Source organism: Columba livia, chromosome 8 (genome assembly GCF_036013475.1).
Source record: "Columba livia isolate bColLiv1 breed racing homer chromosome 8, bColLiv1.pat.W.v2, whole genome shotgun sequence".
Classification (NCBI taxonomy): domain Eukaryota; kingdom Metazoa; phylum Chordata; class Aves; order Columbiformes; family Columbidae; genus Columba; species Columba livia.
The window spans coordinates 26,439,336-26,466,437 of record NC_088609.1 but is presented as its reverse complement, the minus strand read 5'-3'; the positions used below and the strand labels follow the sequence as shown (position 1 = coordinate 26,466,437).

The window sequence follows — 27,102 nt, the reverse complement described above, 5'->3', positions numbered from 1 at the left end:
AAGACAAGAATAGTATGTGGAATAGGAATTGGCATATAGGGAACCTAAGAGGAAAAGTGAGAGAAAATGTAATTTCCAGTCTCCTGGATGAAAGTGAGAACCAGTACTGGGAAAGATCAGAGGCTGCATGAAGAACGCTGGGACTGCAGTCATTAAACCCAGCCTTGCTGGAGGAGAAATTCTTTGGCCTGTCATCCTCCTCTGCTACGGGATGCTTATCTCCTGGTGCAAGAGGGAGTTTCTTGCTTCAGTGAAAGACAAGAGTGGGAATGAAGGACCCGGCCTTGAAGAGGAAGTTTGTGCAGTGAAGTAATGGGCTGGCAGCTGGGAGACATGAAAGAAAAGGGAGGCTGAAGGTCAGAAACCCAGTGTCCATCATGTCAAGGAGGAGGATGAAGGAAATGCTGAGAGAGAAGCAGTGAGAAACATTTGGTAAATAACAAATGGAGCAAACAATCTCTCCCTTGAGTGGTAAAGAGGACCTAAGGCTGGGGAGAAGGAAAAGGTTAAAATGTTCTGTTAAAACAGATAAATCATCACCACAGAAACTGAAATCGCTTGTTGGCAAACACGGGAATGAGAAGTATGGGATATAGTCAGTATATTAAAAGACCAGTGGATGGCAGCACATTTTTACTACTGAAATACTGGGTTGTCACACCACATGTTTTGGTTGTAGCTCATCTGCTGACTAATACATCACATGTCGCAAGAACAAATCCACGTTTGACTCCGATAAGCTGGCACAGGCACAGGCTGCAATGACTTGTGCTTCTTGTGTAGAGTTCATGTTTCTCTAAGCCAGTGGTGGCCACTATTGTAGTTGTCCCACAGCCAGTCACGTGGGAGACCAGCAGCAGGTTTGACAGGGACAGGACTGAAAAGCAGAGAATAAGAGCGAGAGAGACATCAGTGGGGATCACGACATGAGACCAAGCTGTATGCACCTTCTCAGAGGTTATAAGGGTATTTCAGGAATAAAAACTCAGGAGCCTATGCCTAAAGAATCACTTTAGTATATTACTTCTGATAATTTAGTGTAGTATGAGTCCCAAGTTTATTGTTCTGCTATGAAGCTGATGATTTTTTTTTTTTCCTCAAAAGCTGGGAATAAAATCTGTGAGTTGTAGAGAATTTTCTTGAGATTTAAAGCTATATATATATATGGAGAGAAAAACTGAGTACCCATTCAGGCCATAGCATAACACCCATCCAACCAAAATCTGTTGTGCATTAAGTAGTTAAATGGAACACTCATTTGCTAATTAGACTTCAGAAAAAAAAACCAACACCACGTTATTCTTGCTTTTACCATATTTATTCACTCTAAGTGGAAAAAAACCTGACAAGTCATAATGGTTTTGACTCATGACCATACATACCATCTATATTCCCTGTTCACATACATCTCAGCCGACAAAGAAAAATATACGCTTTAAAAGAACAGTTTATAAATTGATTTGATAAACAGAGTTCCAATAAACTTGTGAAAGTCAGAAGGAAAGGTTTTTCAAGACTTGTATCTCATGTTTTCTGAAGCAAAACACTTAATGTAAAGCACACTTGACATCTGACTGCCATACACCTCGGTGGTTTTCTATGTAGTCTTCACTAAAGTGTACTTACTAAATGTTTCACTGTACCAGAGCATGAGAGTTCCTCCTTCAGCTTCAAAACCTGTGAACTAGATACTCACTGTAAACAATGCTTCTACAAAAAGGACAGTTCAAATACAAAAGAGAAGAGGCCATTAGCGGTCAAGTTTCTCTGGGAGAGAGAGTACATTGCTTTTGCTTCTGACTTTCTTATAAACAGCAGCAGACAAAAGCACGGTCAGCATTTCACTTATTATTTGAAGCTCTTCAGTTTTAAGAGCATTTGTAAAAACAGGTCCAATTATAACAAAGTGATATTTACATAATTAACTTTGAAATAAAGCATTTTGTTAGTGATAAACGCATTAAGAGCTGAAATATATTAAGATGAGCCATTCTGTTTGTCAACTGGTCAGATATGCATGCTGAAGCTTCCTCCTCTAATGACAAGATGTCCAGTACAGCACAACAGATATTTTTAAATTAATATAGAAGCTGGAATGATTTTTTTAAATTGCAGCACACCACATGTGAGGAGATCACCATGACAAAACAGGAAAAGGAAAAAGGACTGAAAGCAATGATTTATAGACGTTCTAACTTTTCACTTAAAAATTCTTCCACGCTATCTGTATTCCACTTGAGGATGCTCAGTTCTTCTGCAATGTTCCCATTGTCATCCAGCAGCTTTAGTACAGGGTCAGAACCACGCACATACTGCAGGGAACAAAATAAATCAGTTACCTTGGGCGGGAAATGCATCGTCCGTATTAAGACTTCTCTTCCCAGCTGATTTACATCAGTTAAAAATATGTCAAAGCAAGAAAAGTAAAAAGAGTGATGCTATGCAGTATGAATATTTAAGAACAGAGCACTAAATAAAATCAGAGTATTCTGGGCAAATCTTGGCAATACAATTTGTGCTGTGTTCTAAGCTTTAAAAATCCAAAGTTTAGAACTCTTAAAAAACCCCCAGACAGACAAGGCTGGTTGTTCCTGACAATGCTTAATGGTATAAATATTTCAGCACGACATATTTTGTTCTGATTTTAAGAATTTCATTACTGGAGTGTTTAATAACAACACATTCTACTTTCCTCGTTTCACAGGAAATTAAAACACATTAAGAGCAGCGAATGTTTATCTTGAGATCCAGAACAGAGTTACTTGCCTTAAGTAGAACAGGTAGGAAACAGCTTCAGTTCAGACTCCTGACTTGCATTTAATGTCAAAGAGAGGAAAGTGGAGGGACAAGCCAAATGAGATTTTGTGTCTGTGTGCAAAACATCACTTGTTCTCCTTGGCCTACTACACAAGCTAATGCATATGCAGGGCAGCAGTGCCATAAGCCCGGCTTTGAACAATGGTATTCTACCTCAGCTGTTCTAAGTTACTGAAGCTGGATTTTTGAATTAAGCAGCTGAATGATTTTCCCCCCCCCATTTTAGAAGTTTCCAGTCACTTTAACAGCTTAAAGTTCTCCTATCAGTTTCTAATGTGATCACATTCCTTCCTGCTGTGTTGTATCTATGCCTACTAGGCTTTGCTGGTAACATAATGCTTTAATGCTTCTGAACACTCACTAAGTCACAAAATATGTAATGCAAATAAAAGCTTTTAGCAGTATTAGAAGGCTCTAACCATTTAAGTTTATGGAAACATTTCCCCAGGAGTATTTTACTTTACCCTATTGAGCTAAGCTAGTTGATTTTACTTAATGAAGCCAGTGGCATCTCTAATCCATTTGCCAAAAGTCTGGGAAAATAAATACCATTTGCACGACATTTTTTTCTGGTAGTGCTCTGTACCAGTTGTAGTCTCGACTGCTTTGGTGTTCAATACAGCTACAAAGTTTAAAATAAAAATGAAACAGCCAGACATGCAGACGGAGAGGAAGCTTTTGAAAGAAACGGGAGGACACACAGATATGAATGCATGAGACAGGCAGGAGAAATCTGTTTTAGATGGAATCTGCTGCTGAGACGACAAATCACTTGTTGCAGCCATGCATAGCTATGAAGCGACTCCAGATGGTACCATTTGGTGAACAGGGATGGGAGCACAAGACGTGAGAATCAAGATGTATATCTATGAAGTACGCTGGAAGTTCACACAGGATTTTAAGAGCAAGGTGAAGTCTTACACTAGATCTTGAAACCAAAGAATTGTTTGAGTTTAAGGCAGTGCAGTTTATGCAGCGTTGCATATATGTAAGTCATAAGAAACACCATTCAGTATATGCATTTCTATAAAGCTGGATGTTTGGAGACTATGAAGAAAAACAGAATCATAGAACGTAGCAAGGAAATTCTGAAAGGGAGGAGAAAATTCTAACAATCACTGAGTGATTGGAAATGGCAGCTCCATCAGAAAATGAGGGGAGAACAGGGAAGAAGAAAAGGAAACTATGGCAGAATAAGCTTGAGTAAATCCAAGATATCCACAGAGTAAAGACCTCACATTCCTTTGTCATCTGCTATTACGTATGGGTTCCAGTATATTTTTTCTTGGATTAAAAAAATAACAACAAAAAACCAACCCCAAACCCGAACAACAACAAAGAATTCGTACCAAACAGTTACTGAGCAATAACCCAATTAACACTAGCACCAGTAACTTGTAAAGACTTACACTGGCAATGCAAATATATGTCCTCTGCTACAGGATTACTTGATCAGCAGATAAGGAACAAGCCACAGAAGATTGTCTCCACCAAGCTTAATTCTTCCTAACATCTCAAATTAAACTTTAAGTTACTACTCACCTTGATTTGCAGTCCCCTGAAGAGTTTTGGCTTATCACTCCTGACAAAAGCTGTGGTGTGGAGAAAAGAAAGAAAGATAGTCAAACTCTTCTTCACTTGCATCAAGTAGATTTACATTCAAGCTAGTATTACCTGAATTATTTCTTTTGGAACGATGCTTTAGAAGGTATATTAAAGTTAAAATTCTTAACACCCTCACAAAATTCATGCTACTAAGCCTATATTGCCTAAGGTACACCCTCTTTTTGCCAGGATCCCAAACAAGCTTCATATCTGCCTGTTTTTTTTCCCAAACACGAATTCAACTGTCTAAGTCAGTTTATCCGCAGGTACAAGTGTCAGTCTCCAGCAGACTGGCCCATATGCTGCTGCGATACACAGATGTCAGGAAAAGTGTTAGCACGATCAAAATCTGGCTGAAGAGAAGGTCTGTGAGCTCGGGAGGCTGAATACAGCACAATCCACACAGGCTGCGGCGGTGTGGGGGAAAGCGCAGAGGGGAAACTGCGGGAAGAGGTGTTATTTGTGCAAACAAGATGGGTGATCTTGTGTTGCAGAGATATCTGAGGTTACATGTTGAAAGCCAGCAAGGAAACAAAAACAGAAAACAAGAAGCTGCTATCCCGTCGTCTCTTGAGACTCCTAAAGGCAATCAGCTTTGAGGTGACTCCGTGTCATGTAGCTGCATGAGAGAAGTTGAGGTCTGAGGTGAGCTGCTGCTGAACAGTTCTTCACTTGAAGCACAAACATTGACAGCAGCACAGTCCTGTGTCCCCACAGCACAACCCAGGCCTCGTGTCAGCATTAACTTTAAAAACCAATGGTGATATGAACTATTTCAGGACAAAGCGTGAGCATAATCCCCTGCTTCAAACACTTCTGCCTAATGAATGTCCGATTTCTAGAAGTATCTAAAATTTATTTAGAAAACAGCATAGTCTACATTCCTCCTCTTTACATTTAGGTAATGCTAAAGGCTGAATTTAGTATCTGTACTGCCATTAAGTGGATTCAGGACGCTCCTGTAGCATGTCAGCAGGCTCCCCAGGGATGAACCCCGTCAGTAAGGATTGACTCTCACCAAGGTACCAGCTGCATGTTAAAGCTGCTTTTTCAAGGTTAGGCAACAATGAATCTCTCACAAATTGCAGTGCATCCAGCTGGTGCATGGAGATGAGTGTAACCTCAGGACTCATGTTTCATACTGCCTCACAAAGCGTAGTGCTGTCCTCAGTAATTGTAAAGATGTCCCCTGGCATCTTTATACCTATCTTTATATTACTGGAGACAGTTACCTTAACACTTGTTCCCAGTATGTATATACAGAGTGGCATTTATTTTCTTCCTTCTTCCACTGTGCTCCCAATACACACCAAAATAATACACTCTGCCTGCTGCACCAGCCACTCCACAGGATAAACAAGTTGGAAAAATACCAGTATCCCAACGAGCTGCCAGATAAACTAGATCTGGGGTGTCAAACTCCTTTTCACCAGGGACCACATCAGCCCCGCCGTTGCCTTCAAAGGGCTGATTGTAATTTTAGGACTGTATCAATGTAACCACTTCTACAGCCGCGAGGCTGATGTGGTCCCTGGTGAAAAGGAGTTTGACACCCCTGTACTAGATCCTTGAAGAAGAAAATAAGGCTTGTTTTTGTTCTTTCTGCACAACTCTACACTAATGTCATATTTTAACCTGTTCTTGTATAACAGCTTCAAATAGCACTAAATAACCAGTAATTACTCACACACTGCAGTTCAATTCTGATTTAAACTCACACTGCAGTTCAATTCTGATTTAAACTCACAAAGACATAATTTTCAACTTCAGTGTCCTTGTGACCTGTTAATTGTCTTGGCCTCATCAACAGCAACAGGCAAAAAAGTAGCAAAGACATTTCTTATTATTTGTTAAGTCCAAAGCACGTCAAACTATTTCACGGGGAAATTTTCAACATTTTTTTTTCAATTGAAATGTAAAACTGCAATCAGTCTCTAGAGCTTTATATGGAAAGGAGGTTATGAAAAGCAGTCAGTACAGTGGGAAACTTTAATTGCAAAACTTAAGACAAACTGTAAGAGCACGGTAAAATGGATCAAGTTTCAGAAGTAAATCTGAACTGTGGAACTCCACTGTAACAAAGAACAGCCTTTGGGGGTGAACTCAGGTTACAGCTCCTTAGGCTCGTGACAGGTGTGAGGATTTGTTACTTCAGTGACAGATGAAAGCCCATTTGGACATGAGTGGCTGTTCTCTGGCTCCAGTGCTGGACGGAACAACCTTGCATAAAATGGGAAAAGAATTAGATGGAAGAAGAAAGTATTCTACAGTATTCTACATATTGCCACTTTAAAAGCAGCTATTACACACTTGTATCAATATCAAATGTCTAAATCTCCTGAAAGCTGAAGCACTACAGAGCATTTTTCCTGAAATTTTAGACAGGTGGAACAAAATGGGTTTCTGCTAATGGCATACTTGTTTCTAATGCTGATCATAGTGATTTTCTGCATTAGTCACTTGAATTCGCAATGCAACAATGAAAAACACTTACTGTACAGGTAACTTAATTTGTATATTCTCAATTTTGGAAGCTAAAATGAGAAACTATTATACTGGCGTGCATTAAAAATACAGGTTATCCCATCAAACACTTTTTTGTTTTCCCCTACATAATCATGCCCTAAATTGAATAAACAGCCTTTGAATGGAGTTGATGGGTTTGGGAGTCAGATGCAGCTACAGCGCACATTTTGGGACATGTGGCTGCCGCTTCTCACGCACTGTGGTGCACACACTCACCTCCAGCACTGCCCAACACCTTCCCCCTGCACCCTCACATCAACACTGCTGCTTCCTGTCATCCTGTGTCTGAAGGCTACTTGCACATCTTTATGCCACTATGTAGTAGTTTGATGTTGAATACTAAAATCCTAGCTATCTCCCTGTTTTGGAGATTACACACTGCAGAGAAACATGCACTTGTATAATCCAGCCACGGGTGAGCATTTTGCACTTTGACTTCCACAAGATGAACCCTGAGCTTGGTGCCGTGACACTACGTTCCGCTGAATTAACCACCAGACTGGAAGTCAGAGCTGTTCTCCTGCCAGGTCTGCAACTGTCCTTTCACATAATGTTAAGGCATCGCTTCACCTTATGCTCTTGTAGAACATGTGCCACAGCAAAGCACATGCCGTGTGTTGAAGGCGAGCCTGAGCTGAGCCTGCACAGCAGCCCTCATTGCCACGCCATCGGCCTCAGCTCACAGGTCAGGTGTGTATGGGTGTTGTAAAGCCTGACAGCCCCAAACGGTTTTGCAAAGAGAGGTAATACTGAACAGTGATTCTGAAGACCTAAGAGCAGCCTCTGCCTATGAACACAGCAGAATGGAGTCACTTTGTTTTGATACGCAACACCTCTTTGTTTGGAGAAAGCCCGTGGACACTAGTCTGTTGGAATTAAAGCCTAGAGGCCAACATGGAGATGACTAAGGAATCTAAGAACCACTCATGCCCAAGCGGCAAGTCTGTGTATATGCCCGCACGCCGGCGCTATTCTCTCTGCGGTACACTAGGACGTACCATAAGAAAACAGCCTGACCCAAAATGGACATGACGGCAGATCTCTCCAGGCAGAGCTGCAGATCTATACGCTCAGTGTAACTTCTTTCTAAACAGAGCTGACCAACTACTGTTATACATCAAGGGCATGATCCTGACTACCAAGGATATCTACATTCAGGAATATTCACATTATTTAGATTCCTGCTTTAGGAGCAAAGCTCTCCTGCTTGATCTGTAACTGAAAAAATGCAAAATGCTGTTGAGAAAAAATTAAAGCTATCTCTCAATACTTGAATTAGAGCCAATATACAATGGCAGTAAAATCTCACACTAGTTTTCAAACAACTATACACACAGACAAATATTTTTAACCTTGTTTCTACAGGCATCAGAAGGATTATAATGGCCTCAAATGAGAAAGACCTGGAGGTGATTAAAAAACCTTACTGTCTCTGTTATATCAGTTGCAGATTCCAATGGCAGGAAAGCACAAGTCAGAGCTAGTCAAATCTTTGGCACAAGGTCAGCAATACATTTTTACTGCACAATTTTTCCTCCTGGTAAGCTACAGCATGTCTGCTAGTAAGAATCTAATGCGATTAGGTATCTGTCAGCAATAGAAAAGTCCACTTGTTCAAACTTCTAATCCTTTTGTTATTCAAAAAGCTGTTCTTTTACTTTATATTTATTCCTTCGCTTACTGTTCTAAACCTTGTGAAGACTACGTATGCCCATGGGGACTCATCCAGCTTTTTGAACTGGACATACCCTTCTCTGTGTTATTTTTTCTAGTCAGCAGAAGCCTTTAGCTTCTTCTGAACTCTGGATGCTGTGCACTGATACACAGCTTCATGATGAGACACGTCTCATCCAAAATGCTGATTGTGCCCTGAAAAGCAGCAGCACACTTTTTTCTTGGGTGCCTACCTCCTCAGCTAGATATGAAGTATTCTTTTAGTTTGCATATCATCTGTTTATAACAGATTATGGTAAAACCATGCGTGGCTCCCAATACTTTGTCCTAGATTTCTTACCAAGAGTTTTACTAATGTTTCTATTAATGTAAAATTTAAGGTTTCTAACTTCCTTTCAGCAGTATTTAAGAATTACAAATGAAAACAACCATGAAATAAGAGATCTTACCTAAAAATACAATCCCATAACAAATGACATTTTAGCAGCTAAAAGAGTCCCCCTCACGCTTGCAGAACTTGGGCAATACGAGTGTTTACTGACTCCAGAGTCAGAGGATCTAAGTAGTTGCAGACTGGACGAGTTCAAGGATTAAGGACCTTGTTTCTGTGACAGATTTGCTGGGAGCATGTCTGCTTCTGAACTAGGAGGGTCACACATGGAGAGGTGAGAGCTATTCTATTAATGAACAAAAAGAACGCAGAGAAATATGAAAGAAATGTTCAATGAAAAAACACAGCCTAATTCAGTTTTTGTTAACCAAACGGGAAAGAATGCAGGAGTCTAGACATCATGATCTCCCATCTCATCACGAACAGAACACAGCTGCCACTGAAAAGTCAACTTGAAACAAATGGCCTAGATTAATCACTGGCCCGGCTAATTTATCCTATTCCAGAGCCTTCGTTTTATGGATGCCACATCTTCTGTGTTACCTGGTATAATAAGATATTGCTTCATCTGTGAATCTTGTCACTTATGTTTTCCATGTTCTACTTTGATGGAGTGCTTTTAAATGATAAGTATCTAAAAAAACTTTTATACAGAATAATTTCAAAATATATGTAATATAGGCACTAATTTTACAGTACAGCATTTATAATGGAGCAATTTATTTTTAAGGGAAACTTAGCAGGAAAAATATTTCAGTACTGAACGTATTAAAGAGACTTAAAGAAAAGTGGTCTGTTACCTGACAGCACAAGAAGCTGTATTTGAGAAACATAACAGATACCCTTGGCCATATTCACAAAAGCATTTAGTAGTTTGTTACGATATTACAGAGTAACATTCAGTTTAAGATTCAGATAATCCTGCTGAGGAGTAGATTTTGTTCATCCTGTTGCTAAGGACTCGATTTTTTCATCACTTGTCACTTCTTTGCTTTCCCAGTATCTATAAATATAGGCCATATGTAATGCTTCTCACATTTCAGGCACACAGGTGTATTCAGCAACTATTTGTAGCTAAAAATTATATAACCAGTAATTTCCATAGGAATTTTGATACAGAAGGACCATAGAAGACCGCACTTAGTAGCCGTGAGAAACACAGTTTTTTTCAACTGTGTAACTTCCTTACTGTGTATCTTTTACAAACCTTTATTAATTCAACAGATTTTAATCCTTATATATATATTTTTAATATATTTATATATTTATCCTAGTATATATATATATTTTAAGATGTGAATCTGATTATAAAAAACCCCACTTGGTCAAATAAGATATAATCCAGAAGAAGTCTGTGACTAATCAGGTCTGTGGGAGTAAGCCAAGTGACAAACCAGTTTACACGGGTACTTAAAGACTTCACAGTCAGATAGAGAAGTTAAGATGTACTGATCCAAGTAATTCTAATACATACAGAGTCCTCCAATTAGTGGTGCCACTTTGTGTATATTCTGAAACAAACAAACAATCAAAACCAAACCCAGCCCAACGAAATCCCAGCAGAAGCTATGGGAAAGGAATGAGTTATTTGCAATGGGACACTGTCAATGACGGGCTGCACAGTTCAGTGAAGCCTACAAAGACAATGCTTCAAAAGCGACAGCATGACCTTCAGGCAACCGAACTTCCCCAGCAAACATCCAAGTGAAAAGCTGAAAGAAAAACACTTCTTGAATGTTAATGTCTTCAGATGGAGACATTACATACTGTTTCTGGTACAAGTTAAAAATCAAGGGAAAAATCTAAGTAAAAGGATTCGGAGATTAATACTAACATGAGGACAAACACCGGCTGGAAGAATCTGCTCTATTGCTTTTTAAAAATTCTAAATATGCTCTTGAAATGTATCCCATCTTCTAACCTGTTCTAAAACCCTAGCAGTAAATTCGGTCAAGATAAATTTAGATTGGGTAACAGCAGAAATTGGTGACGAAAATGCAAAAGAGAGCTTTCAGTGCACTAGTCAGTCCTTTTTTTCTTGTTACTGTACCAAAGAAGAACTGGTAGTCAAAACTGAGAACTTACTGAAGACGACTGTAATTTATCCAGTCATTTTAAGAAACAAGCCATATGACTAATGGAATGTAAATATTTGAGCACGTTTAGATAACTAAGAATTGCAAGGAAAAAAGAAATGCATTTTCAGTTTTCCCCTTTTGGAATGTGTTTAAGGGTGTGCGCACAGCAGAAACTGAGGCCATAATGCAGGCTGGAGTCAGGCTGACAGGTTGACCTTTTCCTTCAAACCTACAGGTCAAAGAGCACTTAACGTACAAATTCACAACCATAAAGAAGCTGAGCGAATGTGCAACAACGGTTGGGAATGTGTTTACATTTGCTAAATTTGAATGGTCATGGAGATAATATGGACTCCTGTGCTACCAAAGTTAATCTCCTCACGCCCCTGAACCAAGACGAGTCATTTAAACAGTTCTTGGTTTGGCATTTTACACAGTGGGAAAGAGAAAATAGCTTTGCAGTCAATTGACTGAACTGTGTGCAGGTAGAGGTGGCAGGAGGGGGTGTAAAGCAGCATAACCTGTTAAAAAAAACTGTATTTTTTTACCTTTTTGTCAATCAGCCTTCAAACAGGGAGGTATTAACGCTGACCATGGTAGACAGAGAGGTGCTGTTTAAGCAATTTTATGTCTAAAGCTACGTTAACCTTTCTTCTCTATGTCCGCCTATGTCCCAAGTACAGTATTAGGCTCTTCATTACAGAGAAACAAACACCAAGTATTGCTATCACCTAAGATCTTCCCCCATTTGTAAGAAAATTCCAGTGCGAAATTTCTCAGAGATGTTTTTCCCGAAGCTTCCTCCCACCACACGCTGACGGAACTGATCTTCCTTTTACACCACTGTATTCCGTTTGCTTTAGCTGACTGTCATTATTCACTGACAAAACAATTATACTGCAGGATCTATGAAAAGAAAGCAGTTCCATAAGTGCACAATGTAATTTCTTTATCAATTACCGGAGACCAGTTCTATGAGTCTCATGTCAATGCAACTTTCCTGATATAATATACAAAATTTATGACTACTTGTAGTAGTACTTAAAAAGCACATTTTGTCATTCGGCTGTGACAGAATTTCGTATTTGAAAGAATAGTGGTGGCTTTACTTACCCTGGACTTGAGGGAACCTTCCCAATTTTCATCCACATACCTCTAGGACAGCTCCTGCATAAAGCTGTAATAATAAAGAGAAGTTGGTAATGATACCAAAAATCTAAATTACTAGTTTACTTATGGCTGAACTATTTTTCTTTGAGGAGACAATATGCTATTGAGTCAATGGTAACTACAGACAAATGAGATCCTAAATAGAATTGCAATTCCAGACCTGTCTCAGATTCATGCAACAACCAACTTTCACTCAAGATACGTGATAATTTCCATTCTTTATATTAAAAATGTGAAAAGGGGAAAAAGAAGATCACCTGAGATATACTGCCAGAAGCAAAGCTTCATTAAAAAAACGCAATCAGACATGTTATAATGGGAATTATGGACTCGTAATAGGAAAGCTTTATTTCTTCCTCCCCAAAGATACTAAGAAAGTCTCATTATGTGAAATTTTAGTTTCGATTTTAAGCCTAACTTGGACAGTGAAATACTGTTTATAATAAAGATAAGGCAGTGAGCTTAGACTTCTCATTTGGGCTAACTATTAGTGGTTTATTGCAGTTCATTGTGATTGCAGAAAGAGGACAGATAACGTTAACGGGCCTTAGCTGAAGTGATGTACAGAGGCTGGGCCAACTTTGGCGTCAATCACTTCTATCAGCTATGCAAGCTACTCAATGTTCTTAAAGCAAAGTATAAGTTCATTTCAATTTGATGCAGTATCTAAATAAAAATAAAAAAACGTACTGATCATGATACTGTCACATGTTTTTAAAATTTGGGGTTTTTTTTGGCAACATGCAATTGATTCTATAGTTTGCTAAATTTTAAATATAAATTAACAATGGATTTTTCTGGTTACTAAGATAGAACTTCACACTGTAAAGTTTACACGTAATTGTCAATACTGTACACCAAATCATGTCCTTCTAATCCTGAAACCCCACTGTTTATAGAGAAGCTGACAGAATAAGCTTCACTTAAAAATTTTTAATTCAATTAATTATTTCTAAGAACAATTAAGACCTCTGCTTTCATTTTCTATTAGACAGTGTTTCCATGCGCAAGCCAGGACACGGAAAAATAGAACCTTACTGAAATGAAGTAAATTCACATTTCACTTAAAGTATGAACTGTGGATACATGTAATGAAAAATAAGCTTTTCCTATGAAATGTCACGAGTGCTAACCACTCTGAAAAAGGAGTGACAAGTCATAAAAGCAAAGCACACCTGATACAACAGAAATCTCAAAGACAGTGTGAGAACACTTTGACACCTCTGTAGGCATTATAGAGAGCCAGGAATACATCTTCACTTCAGAATATGAACCTTCCGAATTCAGGTCCAATAGTTTCCTAAACACTATGAACTGGAACACAGGAAATGCTCTAATAATATGCTGGAAAATTATGATTTCTTTTCTAACACGAACTAATCAGTAATCATGACTTCCACAAGAAACAGAACTAAAAATGTCACATTACATTATCTGTTCAGAACAACATCTCAGAAATTTGCTTAACTACATTTACATTTTCAACTAGACATTTAAGATAAAGACTAAGATTTGATTGTTAAAACCCAGAACTACTATGAAACAATACCCAAGAGATCAAAACCACCAGATTTTTTAAAGCTCTTTTTCACCACCCAAAGAAGATTTTAATTAAAAAAAGACACTCAGACACTCACTTACATAATTAAAGTTCCTCTGGACTTAAAACATGAAATGATTACAAAGACGGAGGAAACGTGGAATAGTGAGATTATAAACTTCACTTTTCTTTCCTATTCATTACTCTATAAAAAACATTCTATGACAATTCTATCAGCAATCCTGGATTTAGATATCAGTGTGCACACTCACCCATACACTGAACATTTGGACTGGTTGGCTGATACGGACACTTATCTTCATTTTTCTTTCAAGAAGACAGTATAAAGCAGCAGACAAAGGAATAAATCACCTTCTTCTATCTAGTTAACCAGTTACTTTATATATGTGTGTAAAGAACTAAGCACATCCAAATTTAGGACAACAGTAAACCCAACATTTTTCAATTCTCATTCCTGTAAATAATTCTTACAGTTTATTTTTTTCTATGGAACATGATCACTGCAGGAATCAAAAATACGTAAGATTTCTTGTAATTACAAACCACTGCTAGGAAATATCTGATGGAAGTAAAGTTTAACAAAGGAAACAGCTCAGTTGTTGATGTCTATATTTTGAGCTTATAACTCTGCCATAATTGAAGCCCAGCTGTGCTGGTACAAAAAAGTTCAGATTCCTGCTGGGACAAACAGCTGCTCTCTAGATGGCCAGACTAGAAAAAATGAAAGATCAATCGTCTTCATTGATAACTCTAAACAAAGGTGTCTTTTGCAAGAAACACAGGTTTATTTGCATCGCTGAGCCCACAACAAAAGCAGACTTGTTACTATCTACTGCTGCACCAGCCCATCGCGGCCAGAGCAGATTTCCCCAGAGCGCCCGTGAAGGCGCCCACTGTGTCCAAGCATCACTGGGAATGACTCGGTGTGCGGGCACACGAACATGACCACTCAGTTCCTTACACAATGCTTAACTCATACGTTAGTTCATTTTAAAATAATGCTTCGCTTGTTTTAGCGCCCATCAAAATGAGTTTAGCACTACAAGCAATGAAATAAAGACTCTTTAAACTACTACTAGTGTCCGTTTTACCATCCAAAGCTAGTGCTGTTAGGATTTCCAGGCTGATTCATGTCTGTATCTATAAAAATAACTCAGCTTTTTCAAAAGCATTCTAATAGTATGCTCTCTAAGGCTAGTGTGATGAAATCTGAACTTCCCCCTGACCTTCTACGAAGCATCAACTTGAGTTAAATTTCATTCAAAAGCTTTTTGTAAGCACCCCAATGTCTTGTAATAGTTTTCACCGATGTAATGAAGATGGCTCTTCACAACTGAGAGGGGGAAACCACACTATCCGTCATGTCTGCTTTAATGAGGAAGGAAAGCGGTAATTATAACAGAATAAACAACCATTCACATAAGAATAGTGTTAGAAAATATGATTGTAAAAATAATGATTCCAGCAATTAAAAAAAGGAACCTTAACTTAGGTGAAAGAAAGCATTTCACCTGTTATTAGGAAGGGAACTGAAGTAATGTCTGCAAAATTCCAGCGATGCTTCATTTAGAAATAAATACAGTATTCTTATCACAATTACTCATGGTGAAAACTGCAGAAGAAAAATTACATTCCTGCTATGAAGCCGCTATGTAACTGTTAGTGTTTACAGTCAAACAGGAATTCAGATCAAACCGAATGGAAAAAATGGCACTTAACAGAGATGGCTCCTTGATCATAGTAAAATGGTCTTAGATCAAAGCTGACAAAAAAAAGTTTTGCGAAATACAACAAATTATCCCTAATTTTACTTCTATGGCACCTATACTTTGCACACTGGTTTCTCTTTGCCGACTAAGCCTGGCCCTGCACAGGTTACAACGTGTCACTCAAAGGGGAATAGTGCAGCTGTTCGCAACCAGCTGAAAACCATTCTAGCATAATCACATCTGCAAACACGCAACAAACCAGGTTGGTAAGATAAAGCCGCACCATGGTAAACAGCTATCTTACAGAATCTAGATTCTCTCCAGTATCTGTATATTTTCCTCTCCTAATATCAAACAGTTTAAAAAATAAGGGAAAGCTCTGAGAACAAGGAGTAAACCAACTTACGACTACTGCTAAAACTCTGCAATTTTCACTTGCCTCAGGTACAAGACAATCTTCCACTAAATATTTACCAACAACTAATCTCTTTCCAATACAAATAATTCTTGTTTTTCTGAAATTCACTGTATTTTTGATTCCATATTACTATATAAGCAGATCTGCCAAAGAAACCTCATCCCCTATCAACTCATACTAGTGTTTTACTTCAAAGAAAAGTTGCTAAAATACAGATATTGTTCTTATGGGTCAAAGTTGCTTCGTGTGTGCAAATTGGTATTTTTTTATAATAGGGTGAAAGGCATGCAAATTATTTTTTTGTGTGTTCCACCCACCCAGGAGGCTAAAAAAACCATATTAAAAATTGATATTTGTTCTTCTGATAAATGAAGTCACATAAAGTAAAGAGATTTAGGTGCAAGTTTCTTCTGCAATTTCCTAAACGCTTACAGCTACCAATTCGTTACTTTTCCTAGAAAACTAGATTAGTTAAAATAGAGGAATAGACACTGAGATACAAACTATAAAATATTTTCTCTTCTATGGGGGAGAGAATGCAGTGTATTTGTATGGACAGAAGCTTTCAAGACCTCTCTAGTTCTCCCCTTCTCTGGCAACAGAAACTGAGCAAGAATGTGTGGGTTAACAGGGAGCAGGCAGGAGGCCTCCCTGCCAGGCACATTATGAATTACTGGTCTGTAATGCAGAAAGCCAATAAAGTCATTGCTATACACACACATCATTCCAAACTGATGTCATCAGTAAATTTAGTAACATAGAAACTGCTCCCATTCACAAGCCATTGTCCTGTGAAGGGAGATGCCCAATTCTAGATTAGAATTTGTGCTATAGCGCTATTCCTGTGATTAGTGCAATGTATTACAGGCAAATTCCTCTGAACAAAGCTCAGAATCTAAGCTCTCACCCATTTGCAGGGAAGGAAATTCCAAATTAATATAAGGGTGAAAGAGTCACAATGAAGGTGTTTATGCACTGAAACAATTTACTAAGAAAGGTAATAGAATCTGTATCCGTGGAAATCTTCAAAACTTTTGAGTTCTGCTTTGAGTAGACGACTCAACTTTTTTATTCTGTAAGTACATTACATAGTTGTGCGTTACTATTGCAATCTTCAGCATGCAGAAAATGTGTCATCGAAGTGTTTAATTCTTGGTGTGAAACAATCTCCTCCAAGCAGTATTATGTAAACTTTTTTGCTCTTTACCTACCACCACCACTAAAAAGCTCCAAAACAACTTCCCCTCTTGGCAGACTAGTTTTTGTTAACTTTGCTCTCTGAAATGGTTTGGTGTAAGGTTGGATCTGGCACAAGGGTGAGAGAGACAAATGCAGAAGCGGAGCAACCACCAGCTTTAGACCTCTGGAGCTGCAGCGTGGATCAGGTGGCGTGAATGGCCAGTTTAGCGGAGTGGGGTGGGGGTGAGTGGAATCAAGAAGGGTGGCAGAAAAAAGGGCTCCTATGTACATGGATCTAGGGGATAGAATTATGTAAGCAAAACAGCAGAGACAGAAAGTTAACAGTTCAAGTTCCAATTTTGGAATATACTGTTGGATTAAGTTTGCCATCTAACCATCTACTTTAACTCTAGAAGTAGAATCTCTGAACATCTCTTTATGCTCCAGAATGCGCCTTATTTAAAAAGAAAGCATCTTAGAAGAGCTGCAAAGAAAACATTGAGAACAAAACTCATCAACTATTTATTTCATTTAAGTAATTTGGAGACTTCATACTTTTTTCAAGTTGTTTCACCAAATGTAGAGTCAAAGTCCCAGTATTTTATCCAGATGTGTATTCGGATGAAGGAAGTCAGACTTAATTAGACAAACCTATTCCATGCACCAGCACAGGTGCACATCAACAATTTTAACTCGTATTTAGTAAATTCACAGTTATAATTTCCCTAATCTTTCATTTTTCACTGATAAGACTAGAAAGAGGTCTTCCATAGGTAAGGCTTACCCTGCTACACACAGATAATGTATTTTTATCTTAGTTTATCTGACAGAGATGAACCTTTGGTGAATCTGATCCAAACAAAAGACGGTAAATTTCTGTCTTAGGCATTGAGTAGCTATCTGCACCTTCCTTATCCAGGGCTACTGCTTGTCAACATTCATTTTCATTGCTGATAACATCATGTACACTAAGAAGGGAAAGAGTGTCTATGGTAAAGTTTGTGAGAAGGACATTTTTAGTACAAGGAATAGCTGTGCATAATATTCCAAAGCAACAGTGCTCTGACAAGAGACCTTCTCAATTAGAGGAGCTGTAATCATCTCAATTCCCCAACTTCCCTATTGCTATTCCCCATAAAGTTATTCTTCTGTGAGCTGTATGGGACACTTTTTAGTGAAAAGCAAACTTTGAAGGGAGGTCATTTGACATGTTAGCCCTAATTACAGAGTTCTGATTATCTACTTTAGTGTTAAATTAAATATGCTCTCATTGAATCGTGCTATTTTTAAAAGTCACACTTGGTAAAACCAGTGAACATGAACCATCTTTCAGTAGCATGTTAGAAATCAGTACAGCTATGTAAAAGCACAATTTGATTATTATGAAGCAGATACAGGATTTTAAAGAACACATCAAAAGACAGAAAAATCTGGGCTTTATGAGAAACAGCAACAAGTAATCTAAAATTCTAATTCATTTATACAAGTATCGATATGGTTTACAGTTAGATTACACCACTGAGATGTCAACGAATTCTAAGTCGTTCTCTATTTTTACCCATCGGGTTGAAACAAATGACATGAGACTGTTCCATTGGAACTATTCATACTAAAAGCCTCTGGCGGAACAAGCCAGCAGCCAACAGTAATTTTTGAGTGCAGCACTTTAATTAGTGAAATGAAAAGAAAAAAAGCCCTGAAAAATGAAACTAAATTGGGTCACACAAAAGTAGCCTAAAGCATTAAAAGCATTTCAAGTTATTCTAGTTTCAGTAATTATTGTGAGTTTTGTAAACTATTTGGAGTTTTAAAAAGTACGCCTGAACAAGAATGTTACCTTATTCCTCCTTGTAATTCATAACAGCACATGTAAAAAGGTGGAATTTTAAAAGAGCTTTCAATGTATTTTTTTTATTAAAAGTAGCATGCAGTCATAATTACAGTGGACAAGTTTATTACTAATATTACACTAGTTATTTTATTTCCAGCAGGGGTCCCACACCAACACCACCGAAATAATTGGTTTTAAGTTATGGTCAAACTACATCATAAGGAGAGTATAACTATTATCTCTTAGGATTAAAACAACCCTTTCTTAGGAACAGTTTCTGCATACATGCAGAATGTTTAAAGGTCTTAGTAACAATTTTGTTGTGAGTGACAGATAAGGTAGACTACAGAAAACCAAATTTGTATAGGCATATTTTTCACCTTTCAGTGAAATTACAAGTCATCTTCTCTGCAGAACAGACCAAGCTGAACATTCACAGCTACTTATTACATGGGCTAAATAAGCATAATACACTCTTCTTCTGTATATAGTCCCTCACCTCTATATTTTTGATCCACAAAAACCTTTCAGAAAGAGTGTGTTACTTTGCAGAAACAGGTGGCCAATGTGGAAGAAGGGGTCAGAGCCCAGGTTTCACTTTCAACAGACTAGAAGTTCTATGGTTTTGCAGTGTTGAAGCCGGCCAAATAATTCACATCTTAAAATGACTTCCCACAATTGCAAGGAAGCAAATCTCAGCTTGATGCCCTGAAAACACGGTATGATCTCCCTGCAGACACGTGAAAGTACCTGGTTGAGTACAACAGCCATTACAAGGTAACAGCCAGGGAACAGGTCTGCAACACGTCCAGCTGCCACACCTTTTATCAGCCTCACTGCAATAGAGACACGCTCACCCGACTGGCCAGTGGAAATGTGTTAACAAAACTCTAGGAAAGTTTCCTCTGCTGTGTTTTGACTTTTCTCCCCATTTCCCAGAGTATTTTAGTATGCATCCTTACGACTTTCTCCCCAGTTGTTTCTCCGTTTTCAGCATTTTTCAAAATGTTGAGAAAACACAATACTTACTAAAGGTCACTGAATACCACTGTTTTCTAAATCTCATCCATTCTGTTTGTCTCGAGCTAATGGCATTATGTCCATAGACTTGTATTAAATTTCAAAGAGCAGTCATAAATACTGAAAATCATTGTAGGTTCAGGTAGGATGTGGAATGGTGATCTGAATGTAAAGCAACCTTAAGACGGGCTTTAAGATTTTTTTTAAAAAAGTAATAGCCAAAGTTTAAGCTGCCCACGTTTATTTCAGGTTAATATTTCATAACATTTTCATGTCAAAATGTAAGGAAACTTTTGTATTTACTGGTGCAGGAAGAGCGTCAAGGTGAAAACCTTCCCTCTTGCAGCACAATAATCCATTTCAAGTTTCTGAAATATTTTAGTTATTTATATTGTTACACTTAGAACAAGTTTGGTGAAAAATAATCCTAATTCTCTCATTTTCCTAGTAATGCAGGGGCCAGATATTCCAATAAATTATTAAGCCATGCCTTGACAGCTTATAATATCTTGACAACCCTGAATATCTGTGCTAAAAATCTAAATCTGTTACTAAAAATCTCAGGGTTTTAGATGTTTTTGCTTAAATTTGCATAGTGGATTAGTTAATACCCATCTCTATGTAATTTTAACTATGAATATAGACTCCTGTATCGTTATGTTTGCCTTGCTTTACATTCAGAAATAGTGTACGATATACACATGATGTTACCCATGACAACCTGTCATCTAAACCATCCATCTTTATGCCTCAAATTTCAGGCCAACTTTTGCTTACACTTGATGTCACGTTATCCCATTCACCAAACACCTTAACATTACAACATGACAAATACATGACAACAGACATTTAAAATGCTGAAGTTCAACATATCTTAGTCAGCAAAACATATCTCAAAGCTCTGTGTAGAAATATTGATGACTTTTAAGGGTTGTAGCAATCCTGCACGGTGCAACTGTGAAATATAATGCAAATTTCAATACAGAGTTGAGTCTTAAAATCAATTCGGATTTTGACACACATATATTGTTGAGATAAATCTAAGATTATAATACACAATTAATGGAGTGTGCTTATAGCTATGTCTGAAATGATCACACAGCATAAGTGAAGCTGCAGATGGAGTGCAGCTATTTTCAGCTACTGCAAAATATGGACAATCTCTCCTGCTACTACAATTTCACGCACAGTTAGCTTCACCTCCATTTCATCCTTCTAGGTTTTATACACCAGCAGTGCTCTGCATCTGACAGACTGAGGCTTAAAACTTGCAGCTGTCTAGAGCAACACTGTTGAAGTTAGCTCCTGAGTTCGGCTGAAAGTGAATAAAGAATCTCTAGAAGAGGAGAAAATAACCAAAATATGCTTTTTTTCATTTTGCCCACAGTACCATTATGAAGTAACTAAAATATTTCACTGGGTAGGTGTCAGCGGAAGGTAAGAGCAAGACAAACACTGGGTAACAAGAGCACCTCACAGCTGTTTTCCGCAACGTCAGTTCATAGAATACTGGACCAATAACAAGACCAGCATTAATAAACATCTTTCAAGGATAAGAAACAGTGGAGATGTATAAACACCTCATTTGAGGTTGCACTGATGCTATGCAGCACAAAGTATTTTCAGGACTGGGCATGTTTCACAGATTATTTGTGAAGAGTATCATAATCCCTCCTGTAATTCAAGCCGACACTTAGCATGCTAGATCCAAATCTCAAGTATCATCAGAATTAACTTTCTTCAAAAATGTCACAGAAGTAAGAAAAGATAAAATAATAAGACGTATAATGAACTGTACTATAGCAGCAAATTGTTCATATTTACTACAAAGCACAGGCAGAAAATGAAATTAGGTAAACCAACACAAATACATTAAAAAAAAACCCAACCTGTAATATACAATCTCTCAGTTCCTATGAATATACATGTTCTGGTTCACTGTGAGGGGATTTGTTGAACAACCTTGAAACACCACCCATTTCACCATTATCCACATGGTAAAACACAGGTCTGATACAGGTCTGATTCAGGATAAGCAGAAAAACATCTAGTGATTTAAATTCTGCTGTTTGATCCAACTTTTATTAATGCAATGTTCACAATACAAACTAAGTTATACCCTTGAGTAAATAACTGATAAATTGATAAAGACAGATTTTTTTTTTCCCTTCAGAAGTCACCCTGACAGAAAGGCAACATAACTCTTCCTGTTTATTTTCCCCCAAAAATGACAACAGAAATTATCCTGCTCCACAAGTTCTTATGCTATATTATACACACTGAGGCAAAACTGTAGGAATATTACCTGAATAAATAAAAGCACCCACCTCTTACGTGAGGCTTCCTGGCTGCTGCCACAACTGCTACTGGTTGTGGTGCACAACCACAGCACAGCTGGAGAGCCTTTCCTATTCTTCCATTCCCTCTTAGTACATTTAATCAGATTTTACTCTGAAACTTTTCAGCTTGTGTATGTATATGTATACCTACATACATAAGAACCGGAACACTGTCCAGAGACAAACTTTCCTTTTAAGATGCAGAAACTTGGCAAAGAAAAAGTCTTAGATAGCACGTCCCATAAGGATTGTACTGAAATATTACTGCAACCATGCTTTTGTCAATATAGGACACAGCACAATTTAGAGTCTTACCTCTTACCTTAATAGTCTCTCAATATTAATGAACTACTAATTATTAATTCCCTGCAAATCTCAAAAACTTGCTTCTTTATATTTAATATATTGTACCTAACACCGTAATCAGTGATTTTCTTTTTCAGAATTATAGGCTAAGGGTTTTTTTTTAATATTACGCTGAATTTAATTTGACAGGAGAAACTTGCTAGCTTGCCTCATTAATGTCATGTTGTCAGTTATTTAGCTATCTCCTAGCCCTTAAAAATAACTTCAACACCTCTTCTTCTCCTTGAAGTCTCTACTTTCCTGATAACCAATTGGTCTTCAATGTACTCTGGAATTCTCTTAAATTACAAGGCATTTGAAAGCATGTATTCTTTTCAACAGCTCTGTAAAAATTCTTCCTTGCTGACATACCTTAAGTGAGATATTTATTTACTTACTACAAAGGAAAGGTTTTGCCTCAGTGTAACTGACTGAAGCACAGCATGGGTTCTGAGCAAGATAATTCCCGGTATTTCTAGCTGTTAGAACCTAGCTGTTCTCACTGGTGCAGAACAGAGTTGAGCAGCCCTGTTCCTGCTGCTCAGGAGTTTACCTGACGGCTGCACCAGCTGTTTGTTCCCAGGGACTGAGCTGAACTACCCTGGACATTACACTGTGGGCCAGTGGCCAAGCAATAGCTGCGATCAAGAACACCAGTCTCTTTACTCTCTTTTTTTGCCGTTTCCAAATCCCATACATCGTTCCACTGAAAGAAGCTGGATGTAGATCCCATTAGTCACTTCATGTTGGAGAAGGGCCGTCACAGGACCAAAGGTTCCTCTGCTCATAGAGGGATATTATTTTAGAGCAGCATGGCAAGTTTGCAGATCTACACCCTGTGTACATGGGACTATCAAAGAATTTTCCTCTTGAGATTATAATCCAGGCTCTCATGTATTTTTAAAATGAAGTTTCATAAAAGTAACAATGGGTTAAATTATGCCACAAAGGATTTGGTCCAAAACCCACCTTTCTCGTTTCCAATTGAGCTTCTTCTTGGCAGCACTGCCTGCAGAATGGATCCAACTGATTCAGATTGAACTGTCCGAGGAGGTTGCAAGAACTGCATAGCAAGTTACTGGAGAAGCCCAGCTCTCTGCAAGCTTCTGATGACAACTGTGTTCCGTATACACTTATCTGAAAATCAATACAATGTTATAATTTAGTATTAAATTAGTTGTTTAAGAAAGGAAGATTTAAATGCTTTAATGATTAGGAAGAACATAGTCTCTGTGACAGTTTTACAGTAATGCCTAATGGTCTGCCCAAAAGTGCAAAACACCACCTTATTTTGAAGAATAGTCTTAAACTAATAGTGAATTCTAGGCACTCATAATAGGTACATTTCAAGGTATCAGACCTGCCAAAATTAATTTATATATACTTCTGACAACTCTATTGTTTTCCTATTGCTAGCTCCAAATTAAGAAAAAAACCAAACATAATGAATCAGCTGAAATGCATATGGCTACAGCTCTCTAAAGCCTGCTCTTTCAAAACAATTTAAGTAAATTTCATATCAACAAAAACACACTTGGGAAATAAGTATAAGAGCTAAGCTTGGGAAAAGCACAACCAGGGAGTGATGAAACAGACCAAACTGCTCAACAAGGCATACAAGTAAGATTTTAATTTCATGCGTGCATTAATGTTACAGGAAAATCGCATACTAAATGTGGAAGAGTAGATGAAAACCTGCAATTCTGATCTAGTAGTAATACATTAAAATCCGCAACTCAATTACACAGCTTCTATGTAAAACACCAGTTCTTTTTTTAATGAGCAGCAAAAACAATTTTGCCAACTATCCTGGCACTTAAATGATATTTGGGTTTTGTTTTCACATTCCCACTTTGCTTACACAGGGATTTCTCACACCCTAGTTTAACATCTTTCCTTCCAGCTGTATGCAGGGGAAGAGGGGGCGGGGAGCGGAAAGTGCGAGAGGGAATTAAGAAAGGAGAGTGAGCAGACTTTTCCCAGATGCTTCTCAGTCTGGGTGAAAGACCTTGGGGAAAACCCATATAATCTAAAACACCAACAAAACAATCATCAAGCATCTCTGTGTCCAGAGACTGAGATGATACCAGCAAACTGGACTGGAAGATAACAGATCAAGAGTTGGAAGAATTATGCTGGGCCGAACAGAAAAATAGAGAAGAAAAACCGAGTTTGTCCCTCAACAAATCAGATTTCTTGTCACATCCACCCATCATTTAATATACACAGCATAGCCAAGTCAGGTAGAGACAAAACCCATTTCTTCTCCTATAGTGGCCAACTTATAGCCAAAGATGTCACTAATGTGAGAGATAGGAAATGTTCCAGATCAAGAATTGGTAGAAAATATATTAGGTGCATTATTCCATTTCTCTGTAGCTGCTAAAAAAAAAGGTAAAGCACGAACAGAAAAGTATAATGTACAGAAAATTATTCTGAAATTACTATTCTGTAAGGCAGAAAGCTATTTTTCATCTTCCTACAGGACACTGCTAAAGTAATTTCTATATATAACAGCAGGCAAGCAAAAATAGGACCCTATTCTACTGGAATAATCTATTATTAATCCTTTCTGAAGGATACTGGCAATAAGAAATATAACACCATCACAGTAATAGAGAAAATCTAAAGAGGATACCAAACACTGCCAAAGTTATATTTCAATTATTGTTCACTTATTAAACTAATGATGATGACAGTAGCCAAAACAGTTTTCTTGCACCTAGCTGCTTGCCATCCACCCCTCCTTCTTTTATGCTTTACTGTCACCTTTTCGTCACTTTAGAACCTGTTCACCTGGGAGCAAAAATGGTATTAATGACACTGTCATTTTCCACCAGCGACACTCCTCACACCTTTTCCCAGCGGACCTCTACATCTACATATGTAAGGCAAATACTCTCCTCGTTTGGGGAGGGACTAACCAAAACACAGTGCATGAAAGCACATAAAGTCTCCAATATCAGTGAAGAAGTTCTGGTTACAAAACCACAGGGAGAGGGAATAGTAAAAAAAATAATAAAAATAGGAAACTAGCGCTCCCTCATATTTTTCCGCAATTTTTAGTACTGTAATTATTGTACTATCCTGAAATAATAAGTATACTAATTATAATAAATGACAACATAGTTCCACCTACTTAGCCAGCAATGTGCCTCATTTCAGCAGCATGCTCTCCTTTAAAGCTTTGACTACAAGTACACATTACATGACTGCTTTGCTTTCCCATTAATTTAATATATTAAAGCAAATTCAGCATCGATACAAACTGCTTTAAGAAGTACTTGGTAGATGTTATAGTGAAACATTTGAAGAGGTGTTTTGTACAGCCTCATGTCCCTGGAGCTCGGGTGGGTCAGAACTTTAAGCTGAGCTGGCGGGACAGCCCTTCGCGATGAAGAAACCAAAAGCCACCCAGCTTCCCTTTCCAAACCCATTCTTAATTTTGTTACTATGGATAACGGGGGCCATGAAGATGGTAACGACAGGCAAGTCCCGTTAAAAACGCTCGAGAAAGCCTATACGTTTGTTTAAGGAGTCACAGCGCCAGCCGCTCTCGGAGCTGACCAGGCGAAGCGGGGCCGCGGCGGAAGCTGCTCCGGCTCCAAACCGCTGCTCCCGCAGTCTGGAGGAGCAGAGACAGCGACAAGGGCAGAAGCGCACAACACCCTCCGACAGAGAGCGAAGAGGCGGCCGGGACGGCAGGAGCGGGACGAGGCACCAGCCGGCGCCCCAGGGCAGGGCAGGGCAGGGCCCGCTGCCCCCGCCTCCCGCTGCGGGCCACGTCTCACTCCCGCCCCACCCCACTCCCCATCCCGTCTCTGTCCCTCTCGGGAAGCCGCAGCCGCGCTCAGCCCCGAGCGCGAATTCCCCGGAGCGGCCGCTCACCGCCTGCAGCCCCAGCAGCAGCCAGAACCAGCACCGCCCCAGCGCCGTTAGCTCGGCTGCCGCAGCCATCTTGGTGCCAGAACACTCCTGCCAGCGTCGCCGGGAAGGACCTCACCTTTGGCGGATGCCCGGCACACTGCCTGATGGGGGAGAGAGTAGACTAGCTCCCAGCCCCCGGCACCACAAGCAGAAACAGCTAACTCAGAACCGCTGCGGAAAGTTTACAGCAACGCTATTTAGTGTGTTCAGCGTAGCGCTTCACAGCGAGGCTACAGGAGATGCAGTTCCCCAGTCTTAGTCAGGCATTACGGAAATAACCCTATGTAAGGTCCTTTCTCGTTCCGGAGAGTTGTTGCCAACCGGCAAACCGTCATGCAGGCCCCCAACCCCAACGATTGACAGCAGATCTGAGCAATACTATTTTGTCTTTCCCAAGAGCCGTGGTGCCTATGCCCAATGAGAGTGCTAGATGGGCGGGACTTCAAGAAGGGCGTCCCAATCACGAAGGGTCGCATGTAGGCGGGACATCGCTTCGGTCCGGTAGCACAGCG

At 38.9% G+C, this 27,102-nt stretch overlaps 2 protein-coding genes across 2 annotated transcripts in view; one reads left to right on the top strand and one right to left on the bottom strand.

Moving 5' to 3' along the window:
- HS2ST1 (heparan sulfate 2-O-sulfotransferase 1) overlaps window positions 1-27,102 on the top strand; it is a 118,454-nt gene that overhangs the window by 12,007 nt on the left and 79,345 nt on the right. The window lies entirely within an intron of this gene.
- On the bottom strand, window positions 1,303-26,701 carry SELENOF (selenoprotein F). Its single transcript, XM_065071249.1, has 5 exons — window positions 26,552-26,701; window positions 23,633-23,800; window positions 12,205-12,268; window positions 4,360-4,409; window positions 1,303-2,312 (listed from the first exon to the last, which is right to left on the bottom strand). The coding sequence occupies exons 1-5, from the start codon at window positions 26,618-26,620 to the stop codon at window positions 2,181-2,183; spliced, it is 483 nt and encodes a 160-aa protein (XP_064927321.1). The 5' UTR covers window positions 26,621-26,701; the 3' UTR covers window positions 1,303-2,180.